This window comes from Oryzias latipes, chromosome 6 (genome assembly GCF_053564925.1).
Source record: "Oryzias latipes strain Hd-rR chromosome 6, Olatipes_Hd-rR_3.1".
NCBI lineage: Eukaryota > Metazoa > Chordata > Actinopteri > Beloniformes > Adrianichthyidae > Oryzias > Oryzias latipes.
Genome location: NC_136242.1, coordinates 8,809,735 through 8,829,262, shown reverse-complemented (window position 1 = coordinate 8,829,262; position 19,528 = coordinate 8,809,735). Strand labels below are relative to the sequence as shown.

The window sequence follows — 19,528 nt, the reverse complement described above, 5'->3', positions numbered from 1 at the left end:
TGGCTCTGTCTTTAGTTGGTTCAAGTCCTATCTAGAAGACAGGAAATATTTTGTAGAAATTGAAAGTTGTGTCTGAGACTTCATGACCTTGAACTGTGGTGTGCCCCAGGGATCAATCCTGGGACCCCTTTTGTTCAACCTCCACATGCTGCCACTAGGTCAGTTAATTCGAAGTAATAACATATCTCATCATAACTATGCAGACGATAATCAGATCTATGTGTCACTGACAGCAGGTGAATATGAGCCAGTGGATTCCCCCAGTTATTGCATCCAAAAGATCAGTCCTTGGATGCAAAAGAAACTTTCTCCAGCTAAACTCAGACAAGACTGAAGTCATTGTGTTTGATCCACAGAAACAAAGAGAACGTGTCAGGAGTTGCCTTCACTCTCTGTCTCTAAAACCTTCAAATCAAGACAGAAACTTATGGGTAATCATGGACTCTGACCTGAACTTTAACAACCATATCAAGTCAGTAACATCAGCAGCATTTTACCAACTAAAAAACATTGCCAAAATCTGCAGGAGGCCTCGAGAGTAGACCTCCTGCTGGTTTTCCAGAAATTCTGCCTTATCTGTTGCTGGTACAAACCTGGATCAGGTATGTTTGGCCAATAAGGAGCTTAAATTCAATTAAATTCAATTTTTTTGTCTGCAGCCCAATATTACGATAGTGCTCTCAATGGGAATCATGTGGGTAATTGTATAGGAACATGACACCAGTAATAAAATACAAAAGGTAATTGCTAAACTAAGCTAAGCTAAACTGGGCATCCCTGCCATTAGACCCTCCTTCTCAGTAAGGAAAGACAGAAAAAAAAACGGATTCTGAAAAAAAAAGGAGAAACCTCACGGATGGAAGGAACGATCCTCTCCCAGGATGGACCGGTGATGTACCAGAACTCTTTGAGAAGAATTAGCTTATCTAACTCTACAAGTACATGTTTACATAGTCTAGCAGATGGGCTTCATCCAGATGGTGTTGGGGGATGGCTGGGAGCGCAAAATGAGCCAGAGGCTAGGTCTACAGTCAAGGACAGGAGCAGGAGCACAGATGAGCCAGAGGCGAGGTACACGGTCAGGTACAGGAGCACAGATGAGCCAGAGGCGAGGTACACGGTCAGGTACAGGAGCACAGACGAGCCAACTGGAATCTGGACTCACTCCTGCTCCCCTGGAGGGGAGTGGGAAAGAGGTACAACACATGAATTGCACTGTACCAAACAGAGGCATGGAGAACTAAGTAAGGGTTAATGGGCGACGAAGTGTGCGTTATTAGTTTTTAACGCACGCCGAAGCCTGTACTATCCGATGCGAAGCGGAGGACGGTTGCTTCCACGAACAGTAACAAGCAAACATATGTTTTCTATGCAACTGTAAATGTTACTTTAAAAAGTTAGAATAACTAAATAAATGAGTTATTCAACATTAAGGAGTAGGCACGTTTATTTTTCATTACATTTAGTTACATGTATAAGTTATATCTGGCCCTTTGAGGACAACCACTATGCTGATGTGGCCCTCGGTGAAAATGAGTTTGACACCCCTGACCTATACAGTCTGGTGGATTTTTTCACACTGCTTTTAACTTGAAAGCTGCATCATATGCATTTCTTCTTGCATTTTCCATGATGAGGGTCTGTTCGTGCTATTCATTCACAAAGCAGAAATTTACATTAAACTTGCATCTTCCTCGACACATATACCGCATTCCCCCTGTCTGACTCTTTCCTTTTCTGCTCGAGCGCCCCTAGCTGGCGTTAGAAAAAATGCATTAAAAAAAGAAACAATACATAAATTATCCGGATCATTGAATAAGCCGCAGGGTTCAAAGCATGTGACAAAAGTAGCGTCTTATAATCCGGAAGCGTCTGTATTTCCCCTAACCATTTTGATTGAGGGACTTGGTTTTGAAGCATGAACTACTCATTTTGAGCGGTTGGCTTGCCTTTGTGTAATTGACTTTCCATTTTGAGAAAGTGGCTCACTTTTGCAGGTTATCTACCATGTTTTACAGTTTACAATTACTGCTTTGAGAAACACCTCAGCAGTGGTACGAACTTAAATACTGTTGTAAGAAGTGAGTGACCTTGGTCGCCTTTCAGTCAGATTACTCAGCAGTGTTTTACTTGGTTACTCCCCTAGGGCGGTTCAGTTAATCAACTCACCTGTTCAGCGTCCTATTTAAGTCCAGGTGTGCAGTTGTTCACTCTCTTCCTTTACCGCAAGCGCTGCATTTGTTGCCCCACCCTCCTCCCCGGCTTCCACCTGTGAGCTCCGTTGGGGGTAGTTTATTACCCAAAAGTTTTATGGAAATCTTTTCTTATGGAATTGCACAGAGCCTATGCCAAACTAAAATAATGTGAATGCCAAAACTAAAAACATGTGAAAATAATTAATTTTATTGCATGATTTGTCTGACTGAAATATACCAAAGTGACTGACAAAAACTGCAACTTGAGTAGTGTTTTGCTTTTGTGAATGAAGTACAATGTTGGAAAACTTGTTTGGTCTCTTTTAAAATAAACTCAACATATGTACATACAGACTATGATTACAAAAACAAAACGCAGACAAACATGGTTTTCAAGATTTTAATTGCTCACAGGATGAAAGCTGGATCTAAAATCCATGGATGAATAGGCATCATCAATAAGGGTGATCGCGGACATACTCCAAGATGTGCTTCAGAGCAAGCCACGTCTCTGAAGCTGTGGGAATGATCTGATTGGCTGGTAAAAGAAACCCATAGTAACCGGTGTCTCTTAGCTCAAATGCAAATGAGTATTTGATGCCTGAATCATAGGACCAGTCAATGCTGCCTCCGCTTGCTGGATCTAAAAGAATTGAGAAAAATTTTAAAAACATGTGTATTTGAACAACTTTTTTTCATATCCTGAAAAATTTGAGGGAATAGGTACTTACAAATAATGTTGCAAATGTTTCCAACTTTGTAATAGGTGCCATAGAGGGAGGTAAGTTTCTGTGCAGCTTCTCTACCAATAGAATCCTGTAAAAATGTCCAAAAAAGTTAATCATGATGCCAGAGCCTTGTCTTTCCAAAGAAGAAGACAATCCAAAACTTTCCCTGATCACCACAGCTTTCCAAAATGTAAATTTTCAAGATAGTTCTGTTGTTCCCTCTTATCTCCCTTCTTACCAGCTCAGCCTTATCTGCCACATCTGCGCAGGTATAGCCGTAGGGATACATGAGCAGCTGGGAGTAGGCATGAACAGAGATGAACGACTTAAAGTTGCCATGGCTCTTGATCAAATCCACGACATTCTTCACCTCAATCTCAGAGTGAGCAAAGGGACCGTGATAGGAATCAGAGCAGGGGCTTGTACTGGCACCAGGACCTGCACAGAAGAACTTTCAGTCACAGAAAAGGACGGTATGCATTGCAGGAAAATTAGGAAATGCATGGACAGGTACACATAAAGTCTTCTGAATTCATGGTGCCTTAAGTAGCAAGTGTACTAAATCATTTTATAATATCATAAGACATATATGCTTGAGGATAAACATATTTACTAACCACCGAAGCCTGCATCCCAGTTTCTGTTGGGATCTACTCCACGACATGATGAGCCAGAGTTTATAGAACGGGTCTTGCGCCACATACGGTCCTGTGTGTCACACATCCAAACGCATGTTACTGTTCAAGTCTTTTTTTTTCCACACAAAAAAACTGAAAGCTTACCCAAAATAATTTACGATAACTGTCAAAAATAACTCTCTTTAGGGATAAGGATATTAAATAAATGTAAAATGTCAAAACACAACAAGGACGTTAAACTTGGCAGGAGTTGAGTTCACTTACATTAGTGTGGGTGTAAACATAACCATCAGGGTTGGCCAGAATCAGCATGTAAATATCCATGGTGTTTAAAAGGGAGGTGAGGGAGGTGTCACTGCCGAAATCAGAGGCAATCTAGGCAAGACAAAAAAGAAATACTTTTTGAAGATCCTGAAAACAGCATCAATTATTATTTAGTTATGTGATAATTTTTAATATGACAACCATTCGCACCTGACCATGGCTCATGCAAAGGCCAAATCAAACTAAAAGTAAGTGGCTTGTGCTTATGTAGCGCTACACCACCTTCATAGAAGGTCCAAAGCGATATACAGTCACATATACAGTTTCGCCCAAGGACACTTCAACAAATGGGTGGGCAAGGGGGGAACCGAAGCTACGATTATCCGATCAGAGAACGACCGCTTTCACTTCTGCATTACAGCCAACCTGTACAGCATTTACCACTTGGGTTGAACGTTATCCAATTTAGTACTAGTAGTAATGTTTTGTGTGTTTTCAACAGAATACAATGTAGTCTTAGCAGCACCTGCAGCAATTCTTCTACTTTATTAGAAAAACATAAAGAGTTTAAACCACTTCAGTTATCTAGAAGAGTTTCTACATTTTCTTGACAAAGAAATCATTAATGACCAACGTACCAATGTACTTCAGTTTTTTTATTTTTACCTGGTAATGACTTGAAACAGTTCTCCTTCACATTTTGTACCTTGTTTGCTGTCCACAGTCCTGTAGCGGGAGACACCCATTCTCTGGAGTGGATCCCTGTGTCAATCCAGATGGCAGGGCGGTTGGCGCCACCAGTGCTGAACTGAACACAACGTCGACAAAACACCAAATGATTTCCCATGACTCTTTAAGTTAATACTTTTAAACTTTTAAGTATTTGAAACGTGTCTTTTATGATACTGAAGTCTCATCATTGATTGTGTTGCATCAGTGATTCTGTATTGATGTTATGAGCACTTCTGTAGAGAAGCTGAAGTCTCTGTGATGAGGAAACCTACCTTGAGGACATACATGGGCCTGTTCTCATAGGATTTGCCAATTTCTTCTTTGGTGACCAAGTTTGGATATTGAGCCACCAGAGTGTCCATCCAGCTGTAGATCTGCAGACAGTAGAGATGGATGAGATGCTGCAGTCCAGATACTTCTAGCATTTCTGACTAACTATAGATACAAGAGCACACCTTGCACAGAGCTGAGAGTTCATTCAGCTCATAAACACTGTGCCCGTTCCTCTAACAGACTCTCCAAACAATAATTATTTAATGATTTCTGAAATAGCTTTGTTTATATGTCACTTTTAGTATTTTTATATACATTAAATAATATTAGTACATTTGAGTTAAGATAATATCTTGTAAATTAAATAATTATCTTCGACCACAGCTCCACCGAGAAAAAATTTGAATCATTTGATTTAATTTAAAGCCAGTAAATGCATGTTTGTGCAAACGTACTGTCTCCAGAGTATGATATGCTCCAAAGTTGATGTTCTTAGTGCTACGCTCCTTCTTTTGGTTCTCCTCCATTTCAATTTTCTCCATTTCAATAAGCCCCTAAAAGTGACAAAGACATCTGTTAAAGTGCCAGAACGCTGGAACAATAGACTGCATAAATATGTGATTGTTTCAAAAGAATTACAAACTTGAAGGTTTTGGATGATGATGGTGAAGGGGATGTTGTGAGTGAGGAAGAAGTCCTTTACAGAGCTCAGACTGGAACTGGGAACTCGGATGTCAACTGGAAGGTCGGTGGAAACTGGGTGAAGCCAGAAGTCCAGCTGGAATCAAAGACAGTGAGATTTCTCATCATAAAATTCTGAGCAGGACGGCATGTTGCATCATTTGCTGCAAGTGTCATCATTAGAAAAGCAAAAACATTATTATTCATGCTAAACCGGGACCATGTATATGCTGTCTAAACTTTCCCGGTCTTTGCATTTTTCAAAATATTTTCTCATTTTCTTCAAAAAATGCAGCCGAACCTCGTGGTGAAAGATGATAGACAGACCTGCATTTGATTTAAAGACTCAGTCCAATGAAAATGGTGTTCTTGGTCTTTTTAACATGTCCCTGTGACATTTTTTTGATGATGGAGGATATAGTTAAAGAAAATTATGTCATGGTTACGGCTGGGCTCCAGCCTCTCCCCCTCCTCCTCCTCTGCACTCACCTGGTCTCACAGCTGTTTTCAGTTTCTCATTAGTGTGGTTGGGTATTTAGGTTTCTGTCTGTGGGCTTTTTTGTCGCAGTCTCCTGTTTTGCCCCGACGTTTTTCTCATGTTTTGTCCCTCATGCAATTTGGATTTTGATTCATTAAATCCTTTGGCTTCGCAATCTCTTGGATCTGAGTTCTTCCTGCTCCTGGGTTCTTTCTGATTGCGAGCCGTAACTAAATTAACCTTAAAAATCGAAAGTTTCTTAGTTTTTTTGTATTCAAATCATAGTGAGTTAGGAACAGATGACCAAAAAGCCATTCGGAAAAAAAAAATCGTGTTTGTGACGTAGAAAATACGTCTCAATCTCCGTGCTCTGCATCTGCTTGTGGAGGACTAGATCCATGAATGTCTTTGTTTTCTTTGTCAGAGCTGGAATCTGGTTAAAATCTGTACGACTGGATAGCTCCTATATTGCTAGCCAATTTTGTACCATTTGTTGGGGGTGTACATGGTCAGTGGGTGACAGACGGTGACGGGAAGCGGGGCTTACTTACAACTCAGGAGCAAATTTCTAATGACCTATGCTGCTCTACAGAAACTATGTCCTGGGAAATGACACAGGCTTTTTGAGTTTGGTTAAAAATAGCATAATTATGATTAAAAGACCACTCCAAATAAACAAATGAGACCTAGCATAAGAGTTTGTGCAGAGAACTGGAGTTACAAAGAGCTGTGAATGTCCTGACATAAGAAGATCACTGCTAAAATAAAATTACATTTCACAAAACATCTACTAGACCATAGAAAAATTAAAACTATTCCCTATAATAGACATTTATATTGCCCTAAAGTGCATTAAAACCTGTTTGGCAGAGAAATGATCACTGCAGTTGAGCTTGTGTGTGTTCGTATGGCAAGTGTGTGTGTGTTGTGTAGTGTGTATACCTGCCATTCCTCTTCATGTTCCAGAGACTGGAGTAGACGAAGCTGTTCCTGAGATTGCAAATTGATCCTTAAAACCTGATCACTAAAAATAAAAAGAAATTATTTTAAAGTGTTTTATAGGATATGAACTATTTTGATTGTTTCTTAACTGTTTTATGTTAAATTACAAAAGACTTTAAAAAATGCTTCCAAATCAACAATTGTAAATAACAGTTTAGTGTTTGCATTTCATGAAAAGATACAATATTTTTTTTAAAAGTGACATGCTGTTTTTACTTTTTGAAGGCATTTGTGTATTTATAGCTAAGTGGGGTCAAACAACTCAAACAGAAAAGTCATTTTGCCAAATTTTTAAAACCTTACCTTCATAATCTTAAAGAAGTACTAAATACAGAAGTTAATATTAAGTCTAATGGTTAATTTTCTATTTTTTTAACACCACAAACTTTAACTGAAGTCATAATAACGTGAACAAGATTCGATTTCAAATGGTGAACATTCGTGTTTAACAATAAAAGGATGAAGCAGCATGAAGAAAACTTAGTTATGAAAACGGCATGGCTCACCTCAAACCTGACAGATTAAAAAACACAATTAGTGAAGTACAGACATTTTTTTTGTAAAATAAGTTGGTTAATTAAAATTATACCCAATAAAAGTCTTCTCTGCTTTGGCTGCAGCCACAAGCACCAACAGCAACCAAACAGCCTTCATCTTGGTTCAACGTCCAGACGGTTCTGATGATCCGCAGCAACTTTTTTAGCCTTGTAGCTGCATCAGGTAACAGGTGGGCTGATCTCATGATGGAGAGTTTATGTTCCAGGAAAAGATATTCTGAGTCACAAACATGTTGATTAGGCTGGATTTTATCTGCACTGCTGCAGGTTTCTCACAGGTATTTTAGAGGCCTGGTGAAATTTTGACTTTATACAGTTACAATAGTCAAGCAAAAAGAAATGCCTTTGTCATCCTGCACAAACACCTGTAAACCATGATATGAGGACAACGCAAAAATAAAAGGCCCAAAGTGTGCCAAGAAGATATCTCCCACACCATTTCACCACCAGCCTGAACTGCTGATACAAGGCAGGATGGATCCAGGTTTCATGTTGTTGATGTCAAATTCTGACCCTACCATCTTAATGTGGCAGCAGAAACAGACTCATCAGACCAGACAACGTTTTTCCAATCTTTTATTGCCAGTTTTGGTGAGCCTGTTTGAATTATAGCCTCAGTTTCCTGTTCTTAGCTGACAAGAGTGGCGCCTAATGTGGTCTTTTGCTGTTGCAGCCCATCTTCCTCAAGGTTGGACATGTTATGTGTTCAGAAATGTTCTTCTACAAATCTCAGTTGCAACCAGTGGTTATTTTTGTTCCTCTGGCCTTTTTATCAGCTGAAACCAGTCTGGCCATTGTCCTCTGACCTCTGGCATCAACAAGGAATTTCCACCTATTTCTCTTTTTTGGACCTTTCTCTGTAAACTCTCAAAATAGTTGTCGGTGAAAATCCCAGTAGATCAGCAGTTACAGAAATCCTCAGACCAGCCCGTCTGGCACCAACAAGCATCCCTGAAATCACCTTTCTTCCCCATTCTGATGCACAGTTTGAACTGCAGCAGTTCGTCCACATGTCAAAATGCACTGAGTTGCTGTCATGTGATTGGCTGATTAGAAATTTGCATTAGGGATCAGTTGGACAGGTGTTCCTGATGAAGTTAGTGAATAGCTAGTGAATGGATAATGTCAGTTAGCATGAGGGAAAGTACGGAAATTGCCAGATGAACATGTTATGTCTTGTTTTATTTATTTCAGTTTTGTCCAGACGATACACAACATTCAGAAGCTCAAAAATGATTGTCCCTCTGACTCCAGATAATTAATTTCTGGTAATTCTTAGCAGTTTAGTTAAAGAGGTCAACTTCACCCACAGCTCACTGCAAAAAATGAATCTCAAGGAAGAAAAAAGACCCTTGTTTCAAGGAAAAAAGTTTTATTTTCCGTCTTGCAAGAAAAATAATCTTATTAAATAATATTTTCAATGGTAAAATAATCTTAGTGAGTAGATATTCTTTTTCTTAAAATAAAAATTCTTGATGAGACTATACTTCTCACCCCACTGGCAAATTTTTTTGCTTAGTCAAAGATTTTTATATTTTTATTTTATGAAATTTTGACTTTATGTTAGGGGGCCTGCTTTTGTAGTGTTTATAGTTTTTAAGTGAGAAAGTAAAACTTTTCAGTCTGCCCACTCACAGCAGCAGAACCTTTTTTTTACAGACTGTGTATCAGTTTTCATTTTCAGGAGCAAGTACAAAAAGGAAAAAAAAAGAGAAAAAATCCCCACACGGAACATCAACCTTATACAAAGCAACAGCGACAAAAATAATGTATGACTGCAAAAAATGTAAAAAGAGGGATCGCGGTGGATTTTATCTGACCTTTATAAGTTTTTAAATATTCAGAATTTCTTTATTACAGTGTGTGGGGAGTCTTATTTAGAAGACTTCCATCTAAGTAAAATTAGGCACCTTGCTAACAAGGTATCAAACGTTGAAGCTGAGGAGGAGGATGAGAATCGTGTTTGTTTGCTTCAATTGTGACTGTGATAAAGATCTAAAAAGATTTTTCCAAATAGAATGGAAAGCTGAAAAAGACAAGAACAGAAACACACAGTGGTTTATTCTCATGTACATGTTTCTATTGTTAAACATGCATTTAGATACTGTCACCACTAGATGGCAACACATAAACACTGTGAATTCTGTCTTCATCTGTCAAGTTCCTTGTGCTATCCTAGGCACTTTACCATTGGGAGTTGGGTCATCTAGACCCACTAGACAGTGCTCTGAACCTTTTTTCTTCAATGATTTGTGATCTTCACTGGTGTCCATGGATTCCATGAAATCGTTCCACCTTTATCCACCTTTGTCATGGTAGGGAGAACACGTCAATGTAAGGGTGGGGTCATCTAAGATAGTACAAGGGTTATGGTGTCTTTCCATTCAGACTTTTGGTAATCTGCATAGCCTATAATTCAGCAAAAGTAGTTGATCAGCCTGACGTGAAATGTCACTGGAATATCAAAGAGCACTTGGCTGAGGCAACTTTGAAGAGCCGTTCCAAAGAAAATTGTTTTTTTAACTTGTGTTTTTTTCTTATGATGAAGGACATATATAGAGAAAATTAAGCTTAAAATTGAGTGCATCTTTATTCAAAAAATAAAGAAATAAATGCTGTTTAAAAAATACCATATTTGTGATGTAAAAAAACACTGGATGGGCCGCAAGCTGCCTGCTTCGCTCTATTCTGATGCATCCACTTGCAGACAAACAGATCCATGAACGTCTTTATTTTACTCGTCAGGCTCAAAACTGTACGGCTGGATAGCTCCAATATTGCTCACCATTTTGTTGCACCAGTCAGGCGCATGCCACATGTCAGGTTGTGGGGGTGAAGGGCTGTAAGCTAGTGTGAGAGAGTGTAGACAGATGGGCGGTGGGCTTGCTTCATGCCAACAGTGTCACCCACAACTGAGAGGTGAATTTCTGATAAACTCCTGGTGCTTTTTTTTAATTTTGGCTAAAAACAACATCATTAAAAGACTGCTAAAACAGAGTATTTAAATATAATTTCAAATTAAAAAATACAGTTAATCTGACCATAGGTTATTCAGAAAATGCTTTTCTCATTCATCCCTCATACATTTGTGTATGCACAGTTAGTCTATTGAATGTATCTACTGACATATTACCAACAAGCCTGAGCAATGTTTTTGAAAGAACACAAAATCATAGTTTGAATCAGTGCTTCTCAATTATTTTTTGCCAGCCCCCCCCTAGGAGAAAGAAAATGTTTACATTTATTTAGCCACACAGAAACCCTGTTCTGGTCTAAAACAGAAAAGAAGCCTAAAGTGCCTGACATAAAAAAATCTGTTAGTCCTTATTTAAACTAGAAAACATTTTGACCAACTGAACGATTTGATGCTGAGAAAAATATTTCAATCAATAAATAATATTAAATGTTAATTGATCTGAAACATCAACACAGCAGCACCAATATATTTAACGTTTAAACATTGTGCTGATTTTTTTTCTAAATAAAGTGCAGCTGTTTTCTTGCATTACCTGCTGTCTTTATGTCAAATACTGACACCAACTAAACGACAGGCAGACAAAGGATACATTTGTGCAGGTGTTGTGTTGTTACACTACGGATTTATATTGTTTTTGTTTAGTTACAAAAAAACCAGGCTTCATAGGTCTTGGACTCCTACATTTTGTGACAAAGTGCTTTCTGAAATAGATTGCTAAAGTCCCACTCCGATCATTTTTTCATCTATTTTCAAAGTGTTCCCAATGGTCTTTTAATTATGATTATATTGCCAAAAAATTCCAAAAAACTGTTTTTTGCAGAGCAACAGTAGTTCATTAGAAAACTACCTTGCAATTTTGGACTGAATCTTTGGCACAGAGAAACTCCATCCTCCTTCCCCTCTGATTGCTGAGAGCTGTCTGTTTACACTAGCTTACAGCCCCTCACAACCCCAACCAAACATTACTGATGCAACAAAAATGGCAAGCAACATTGGGGCTATCCAGCCATACAGATGTCAGGTAAGCTGAGGCAGACAAAGACGTACATAAATATGGTCGTCTACAAGTGAATGCATCAGAATGGAGTTGAGCAGGAAGCTTGTGGTATGCTCAGCATATTTTTCTACGTCACAAATAAGTTATTTTGCATAAAGCATTTTTTTGTCTGCTCCTGATTCACAACGATTTAAATTAAGAACTACTCAGAAATACAAATTTAAGATCAATTTTCTTTGTATGTGTCGTCCATCATAAGACCAATCTAAAAAGAACATAAACAGAAAAACACCATGAAAACTATTTTCACCAGAGCAAAAGTTCTGGGGTTCACCATTTACCTGTTTAGATCTTTTTGGTAATGAATAGTAACCAAACAAGGAGAAGAAGATACAATAACGGATTGATTTATTATTTATCATAATATTCAAATTCTGCGCATATTTAAAATCATCATCATGTGCTTTTCTGAGTTGGCAAACTGGTTTCTCTTTACATGCTTTGGACTCATTGCCTAGTGGTTGTCCATGGTATTAATTCTTATCTTTATTTAATGGATTCAATCTTTATTTCAAACCTGGCGTCCATTTCTATTTGTTTTCCTTCCTCATCCTGTTGTATCGTGCTGTCCTCTGTCGAATCCCTTCAGAACAAAAACTCTCTTTGCGCCGGACTGTATAGCCTCAGCGGTGTTCAAAAACGAAGTTGCGACAACCACCTTTCCTGCAACAAACGGATCAGAGGGAAAACTGAGCCCAAACTAAACAGAATGCATGCATTTATAATGTGCTGTAAAGAATTGTTCCACTCACATGCCAGCGTTGCTCTGCGTCATGTGTAAATAAAGAACAATTTGATCAAATACAATCTGAAATGCTGATGGTGGAAGTGGATTCAATCTGTCCCTATGAGAAGAAAATGTGTAAAATATTTCTGAATTATTTTTCTTTAATAATTTGCACACAAAAAAGCATAATTTTACCAAATAGTTTATTTCCAGGACTCTGGATTATTCTGAGTTAATGTTCGTGTCAGCCAGTTTCATCACCCCGTCAAAGAGTTCAAGCCCAGGTCTGATGTATTGCACAGGACGCCCATAAGAGATGCTCCTCCTCCGTTTCTGTCACTCTGCTCTCATTGTGTCACAATATTGTTTTCAGCCATTCTGTTGCAGACAAGGAGAATGGAAACAGAGTACGGCCGGAAATCCAGTTAAATGAAAGCAGACTTCCTTTCACTGCAGAGACGCTCACAGTTGACTGAATGCTGCTTGACTGTCATGTGACCACTTGTCGGAGGGGTGAATCACATGACAGTCACGCTCAGTTGACCAGCGGAGCAAAGAGGCAGCTCACAGGCCCCCCCAACCTGAAAGACACAAGACAAACACATCCATAAAAATGATTAGGTTTTAGCACCGTGATGTCACTCATACACAAAATGAGATGAGCAAGTGGGTGATAAATAATTAATGGTCAATTTTCTGGTAGGTCTCTAAAATATTGAGAGGCAGCTCGGGCATGAAATGCAACATAAATGGATCTATTTTTAGAGCAGCAGAGGAAGTCGTGTGTAATGTGCTTTTTTTTTTCTCTTTTTTTTTACAGGAGGTCCTCGCTTATAGCTTTTAGAGACAGATGACAGGGGACAAAAGATGGGGGAAAAAACACAGTCCACCCACATTTGCCACTTTTCACGGGGACATTAAAGTTTTAGACTCAGAAAGGACAGCAATAAATAATTTCCACACAGGAAAAAATTGAAGCTCATTTCTGTCGTCCCCCTGTAGCCTCCCACGCCTGTAAAACCCTCTCTCTTCTCACTTTGTCCCATGGGGCTGTTGAGGGAGGGAAAGGGACATGTTAAAACCTGTTAATATTAATTCTAAGAAGAAGGGAGGCTTAAGGGGAGCGGGGGGCTGCGTGATGCGAAAGCTGAACCCAATAACCACACACTTTACCGCCTCTGTTCAATGTAATAAAACAAGATTGTGTTTGCACCGCTGGGGGAACGCTGGGAGAAATGTTCAGTAACCAAATCGCACCGTCTAATAACCAAAAGCTCCACACGCTGCTGCTTGATATTTGACAAAAACTCTCAACAGACCATTAAATGAAATCATCTCCTCAGTCTTCTTCTTAGACTAATCGCATATTCTTAAATCATTAAGCATACATGCCTGAGCAAAGTCGATAAAAGACTGCTAATAATTTTAATTTTACATGTTTGTTGAGTTTTCCTATCAATAAAATGCTGGGAAACAGTAAAAATTTCAACAAAATTGTAAACTTTGAAAAATACAGTTTAAAAAAAAAAGAGAAGAACTTTTTAATTTGATTATTCAAGATTTATACTATATGTTTGCATTATTTAAACCAGTGCTTCTCAAATAGTGGGGGGCGCCTCCAAGTAGTGGCGGTTTTAGGCACAGGTATTAAGGGCAATTGACCGGGGCGCAAATTTAACGGGGGGCGGTGGTGACAGCGGCTCAGTGCTTGGAAAAAAATCTGCGCCACTATTGGTTTCCTAATATCTGTTCTATCAGAGTTTGTAACAGCCTGAAACCTGTGAACTGTCATCCCTGCAGCTGCTCATGTCTCCTGTCACACAAGTGTGAGATGGAAAGGGGAGGGGTAGTGGGCTCAGGCTGCTAGGTGGAACGTGCACACGGAGCGCTGCCTGGATTGCACAACACCTCGATCATTGGTGCCTTTAGATTCCTCAGCTCATGCTAATAATGTCATTCTTAACTATTGTAGACATTTTGATGACGTGTCATTATTTTCCATAACTGTAGGTGTTGTGTCATGCCATGGTTCTCCACCGGAGAAAGGTAGTTTCCCATCTTTCGGTGGGTGGAGTGTGCTCACCCCAGGTGGAGGAGTTTAAATATCTGGGGGTCTTGTTCACGAATGAGGGAAGATCGGAGCGTGAGGTTGACAGGCGGATCGGGGCAGCGTCTGTAGTTATGCAATCACTGTACCGGTCCGTTGTAGTAAAGAGAAAGCTGAGCCAAAAAACAAAGCTCTCAATTTACCGGTCGATCTTCGTTCCAATAGTCTAGATGACCCAACTCCCAATGTTAAAGTGCATAGGATAGCACAAGGGCTAAGCTGAGGAAGGTGGATGGAACAATATGGAAAATTTTATATTATCGAAACACTTGAAACTCTGAGCATTGGCTTTGTTGTGTAATAACCCCTAGTTGTTACTTGTTAGGCTGCGCTTGACTTTTGAAAAGCTTTGTTTTCAAATGAGCTTTAATCCGGAAACTGCTTGGCTTTTGACTCATCATTCCATTGGATTCTGCACCACCGCCTGTCTGCCAAAAATCTCAAAGCACCCAAATCAAATGAGAATGGAAAAAAAAGCACCAACACCATACATTACTGCCAACAATTTTAGAGGGGAGACTAAATGTAAAAATCCATATTTTGTTGCAGGTTTTCCTGGAAATCATGAAGATATGTGACCAGGCATTTACACTGATCCGCATTAAGATTATATACGCTTTTAAACCAAGCCTCATTTCCAGAAACCCCTCCGCGGCACTGTTACATTTGGAGTCTTCATCATTGTCAACTGGCTCTTGATGAAGATGTGCTTGTGTGGGACATCACAGATGCCCAGACTTGGCATGCAGACTTTGCTGGCTTGTTTTTCCCAACATGAGAGTAAGCAGTGAATGCTAACTATCCCATGAGGTCTGCGTTAATGCTGGAAATCTGCTTTTTTCCCCTCCTCTTTAATGCTGCTGCTTCTGCAACGTGTTTCCCTGCAGATTAACTCATTATTTTCTTCTTCCTTTTAACCAGCAGAGCTCACAGCAGGTTGACAAACTGTCCTCTGGGCTGGTAAACTAAGATCCCAGCCCTGTTTCTGCAGCCGTGCCTCATCAGCACATTCTGCTTCGCAATCCAGTGAATCCTCGTCACATTCTCCATTCCTTTGACATATTTCAAGGCATTGATTTGCACTGAAGCACTTGCATCCGACTCTCCAAGATTGGATCATATTGTTACATAATAATCAAAGAAAAGACCACAACAGTTGGAAAAGGCCCGAGCTAGTTTAAAAATAGATTGAAAGGCACAAAACAATCCTGTTATATATAGCTGCTCAGCCTCGTCAGCTGCTAAGAATAGGTTCGGGGTGTGTTTCATCTCCAGCTAACATGCCTGTGCCCTGTGCTTTACGAGGATGCTTTCATGCTTCTGTGTTTTTGAGTGAAGTGGACAGACCCTGCCTTCTGTGGGGATGGTACGTGTTTGTGTGCTGGCTGCAGGGGTTTTGAGGTGTGTGTCATCAAAATTTTACACACAGTTCCATATTCCATTACTCATCAGAACCTATTTCAGCACGCAGGCATCTCACAGTTGATGAGCTTATTAGGGGGGACAGGGGAAATAAAAGCGGCACAAACGGCAGCTCGGAGACCCAAGTAGAAGCTCGTATGAGCTCGACTGATATCAGCGTCATGCTGAGCTTGTTCAAGTCAGCTTATTACTTTAGAGTCACAGAAATCTCAGCAGATGGTCCCGTTAGCCAAGAGATATGGGACATGAGATTCCCCAAGAGGTGTTTTTAATAAATAATTTTAGCTCTAGTTATGAAGTGCTAAGGAAAGGATTTAAAAAAAAAAAACATTCGGAAAAGATGTTTCCAGCGTTGTTTTTATTTCCATGCCTTAGAAAGACAATTAAATTAATAAAATGTGCATACAGCCTTATTATTTAATCTGCTGGCATGAAAGTTAATTGATCTCTCAAATTAAAGCCATTATTTAAAAATCCTTTGCAAAGCAGACAGCTGACATTCTATTAATAATAGGCTTATTCCTCCTACCGCTAAAAGCTGAATCACAGATCCATTGTTTATGGCGTAATACTGACGGAGGCTAAGATCATACTATTATTGAAGATTTGTTTTTTCATCTTTCATTCTAAGCCACTGTCTTCCACTTTTCAAATTTGAAGCAATCATGGAAGGCAAATGGCTGCAGTTCCACAAAAGACCACTAGGGGCTGGTCTCCAAAAGAAAGCTATTCCTCTCATGTTAAACAGTCCCACTTTTTTATTATTATATTCACATAATTTAAGCGTATCAGTCATTCTTGATGCTTTTATGTTTTAACTCCAGTGCATCCTCACGGGGATCCTCTGTTCTGTGGTGGTACCGGCTCCGCCTGCAGGGGGGCTGTTGCTGCGGTGCTTGTTCTCATTGGGCTAGCTGGGCCCCAGTCTCTGGTCTGATAGCCGTAGCGTGGGCCTTGCGCTGCTCTGTCGTGGCGGGCTTTGCTGCAATGACCCCGTGGTCAGGCTGGGCCTTGAAATAAATGGATCCCCGTTAGATCATTTCTGCACAGCAGTACCGAGCCAGAAAGTTTCTAAGGAGCTGCAGTTCTTAACATCTTTCAGTTCTGTTATAATTGTTATATTGGCTGAACTGTGTGGGTGAAGGGAGGGTGCTAAATTTGTGTTAATGTCTTGTTTTCTTTGTCTGTATTTGTTTTTTAAACTCTCCGCCTTTTTTAATGCATATTTTATTTCCTTTTCTGTAAACTGCTTTGTGTTTTAGCTGAATAAAACGCGCTTTACAAATAATTAAAGTTTGAAGTTTGAGGTTAAAGACACCTGTTCACAGAATCAATCGGTCAGACTCCAAACTCTCCAAAATGGGAAAGACTGAAGAGTTTTCAGTGGATTTAAGGAAGAAGATTATAGACCGGGATGAACTACAAAACCATCAGCAAGAAGCTGGAGGTTACCATGACAACTGTTGGTGCAACATGACTATCAATCCAAGTCTAGTTCTAAGGCTCCAAACCAGATCTGACCTGGTGGGGTTTCTATGATCATGATAAGAGTAAGAAATGGGCCTAAAACATCCTGGCAGGAGTGAGTTGATGATCTCAAAGCAGCTGGAACCACAGACACCAAGAAAATCATTGGTAATACTTTAGACCGCAATGGTTTAACATCTTGCAGTGCTGGCAAGGTCCCCCTGCTTAAAAAGACACATATGCAGACCTGCCTGAAGTTTGAACACCTTCAGGATTTAGAGAGGGTGCTGTGGTCAGATGAGACCAACATGGAGCTCTTTGGCATTAACTCAACCCATCATTTTTGAAAGGAAGACAAATGCTGCCTAGAACACCATCCTCATTGTCAAGCACAGAGGTGGAAACATTATGGTTCGTTGTGTTTTTCTACTATACCATGTGGATGGGAGGAGGGGTGAAGCCATGTACCGTCAACTCCTGAGTGAGAGCCTCCTTCCCTCCACCAGGAGGCTTAAAATGAGTGGTGAAAGGGTCTTCCAACAGGATCATGACTCAAAACATACATTCAAGTAAACCAAGGAACAGCTGGAGAAGAAGCATATCAAGGTCATAGTGGTCCAGCCAGTCTCTGGATCTCAATCTTATAGAAAACCTATCGAGAGTTGAAGTTCAGTGTTGCTAAGCGACAGCCACCAAATCTGAAAGATTTAGAAGTCATTTACAAAGAAGGGTGGAACAAGATTCCTCCTGATGTGTGCAGAAACCCAATCATCAACTACAAGAAACGTCTGACATCTGTGATGCTACCAAGAGGTTTTCCACACTAAGTCTCCTACTAGGTCTGTCCAGCAAGAGGGTTCAAATACTTATTTCCCCTTAATGAATTTCAAATATATGTTAATGTATTCTTTAAAATCCGATTTCTTGATTTTCTTTGTGATTTTCTCTTAGACTGTACCTATTTAAATAAAACACACCTTAAATTACTTTTGTGTATTTAAGATGTTATACAACTAGGGCTACATTGAATAAGATTTGAACCATATATGAGGCTCTTAAATCCCAGTCAAGGCAACCTCAGCTGTACAATAACAAACCATGAATTTAAAAGTATTATGATGATAAACACAGCAAGCAAATAGCAATGAGGGCTCATTAAAATATTGGACAGGCCTGCAACGAGGAAAAGCGAAAAGTCTACTGGCTGTAATTAGCACACTGTCACTTGTTACACAGCAGCCCACGCTCTTAGCATGTCAGATCACTTCCTAGCAGCGTCTACTGATTGTGTTGCTGCTATTCTGAGGAGAAGCAGGCAAATAATTCCTGACCATCGAGGCCGGCGGTGGCTAACCTTCAGACATTTTCATTGGCACTGTCATGGGATGTTTGAGTGAGAGCGTGGAGCAACTGCGCCTGGATAGACACAAAAAGACACAAAAGCTACTGACTGTGGAGCAGCACTGGACCGTGCTAACACAGAGAGGAGACAAACTGTTACACTCTGAGCACAGCCTGTTTTTGCTGAATTGGTCAACTCAGCAGATCACTGAACAAATAAAAATACTTTTCGTCAAATGTAATTTTTCACATGCAACACAGTTTTTGCTTTTTTTTACAGCAAATGAAATTGATGTGATTTCCTGCACTGTCAAGCAGACGGCATTGTGAAGTTTAGCTGCTGTGGTTCCAGAAAAAGAAGAGATGTGTCTCTGTGTGTTAGGTACTGCAGTCAAGTTATAAAGTGTGATATTTCAAATACATGTAAAAAGGTGTGGGGATTCTCTAAAGACACACTAGTAAAAATGATGTTTTTTTATTTTTTTAACATGTTCTTGTGGCATTTTTTTAATGCTGGGAGGAAAAATTAGGCTTTAAATGACGTTTCTGCGTATTTCATGATTGTTGTGAATCAGGAGCAGACGAAAAAAGTCAGTTTGAAAAAGAGCGTATTTGTGATGTATAAAATGCGCTGGGCAGGCCAAAAGCTCCCTGCTCTGCTCCATTCTGGTTCATCCACTTGCAGATAATGAACGTCTTTGTTTTTCTCGTCCGAGCTGGAATCTGGTTCAAAACTGTACCGCTGGATAACTCCTATATTTGTTGCCATTTTTGTTGCACTGGTACTGTTAGGTTGGAGGTGTGATGGTCTTTAACCCTTGTGCTATCCTAGGCACTTTAACGTTGGGAGTTGGGTCATCTAGACCCACTAGACAGTGCTCT

At 39.8% G+C, this 19,528-nt stretch overlaps 1 protein-coding gene across 1 annotated transcript; it reads right to left on the bottom strand.

Moving 5' to 3' along the window:
- Window positions 1-2,581: 2,581 nt before the first annotated feature.
- Window positions 2,582-7,732, bottom strand: cpa4 (carboxypeptidase A4). The gene is made up of 11 exons (XM_004069383.3): window positions 7,581-7,732; window positions 6,932-7,013; window positions 5,474-5,608; window positions 5,286-5,384; window positions 4,830-4,931; window positions 4,532-4,633; window positions 3,826-3,936; window positions 3,541-3,631; window positions 3,162-3,361; window positions 2,927-3,011; window positions 2,582-2,838 (listed from the first exon to the last, which is right to left on the bottom strand). Exons 1-11 carry the CDS (start codon window positions 7,643-7,645, stop codon window positions 2,651-2,653), a joined length of 1,260 nt encoding a protein of 419 aa, XP_004069431.1. The 5' UTR covers window positions 7,646-7,732; the 3' UTR covers window positions 2,582-2,650.
- Between the last annotated feature and the right edge of the window lie 11,796 nt (window positions 7,733-19,528).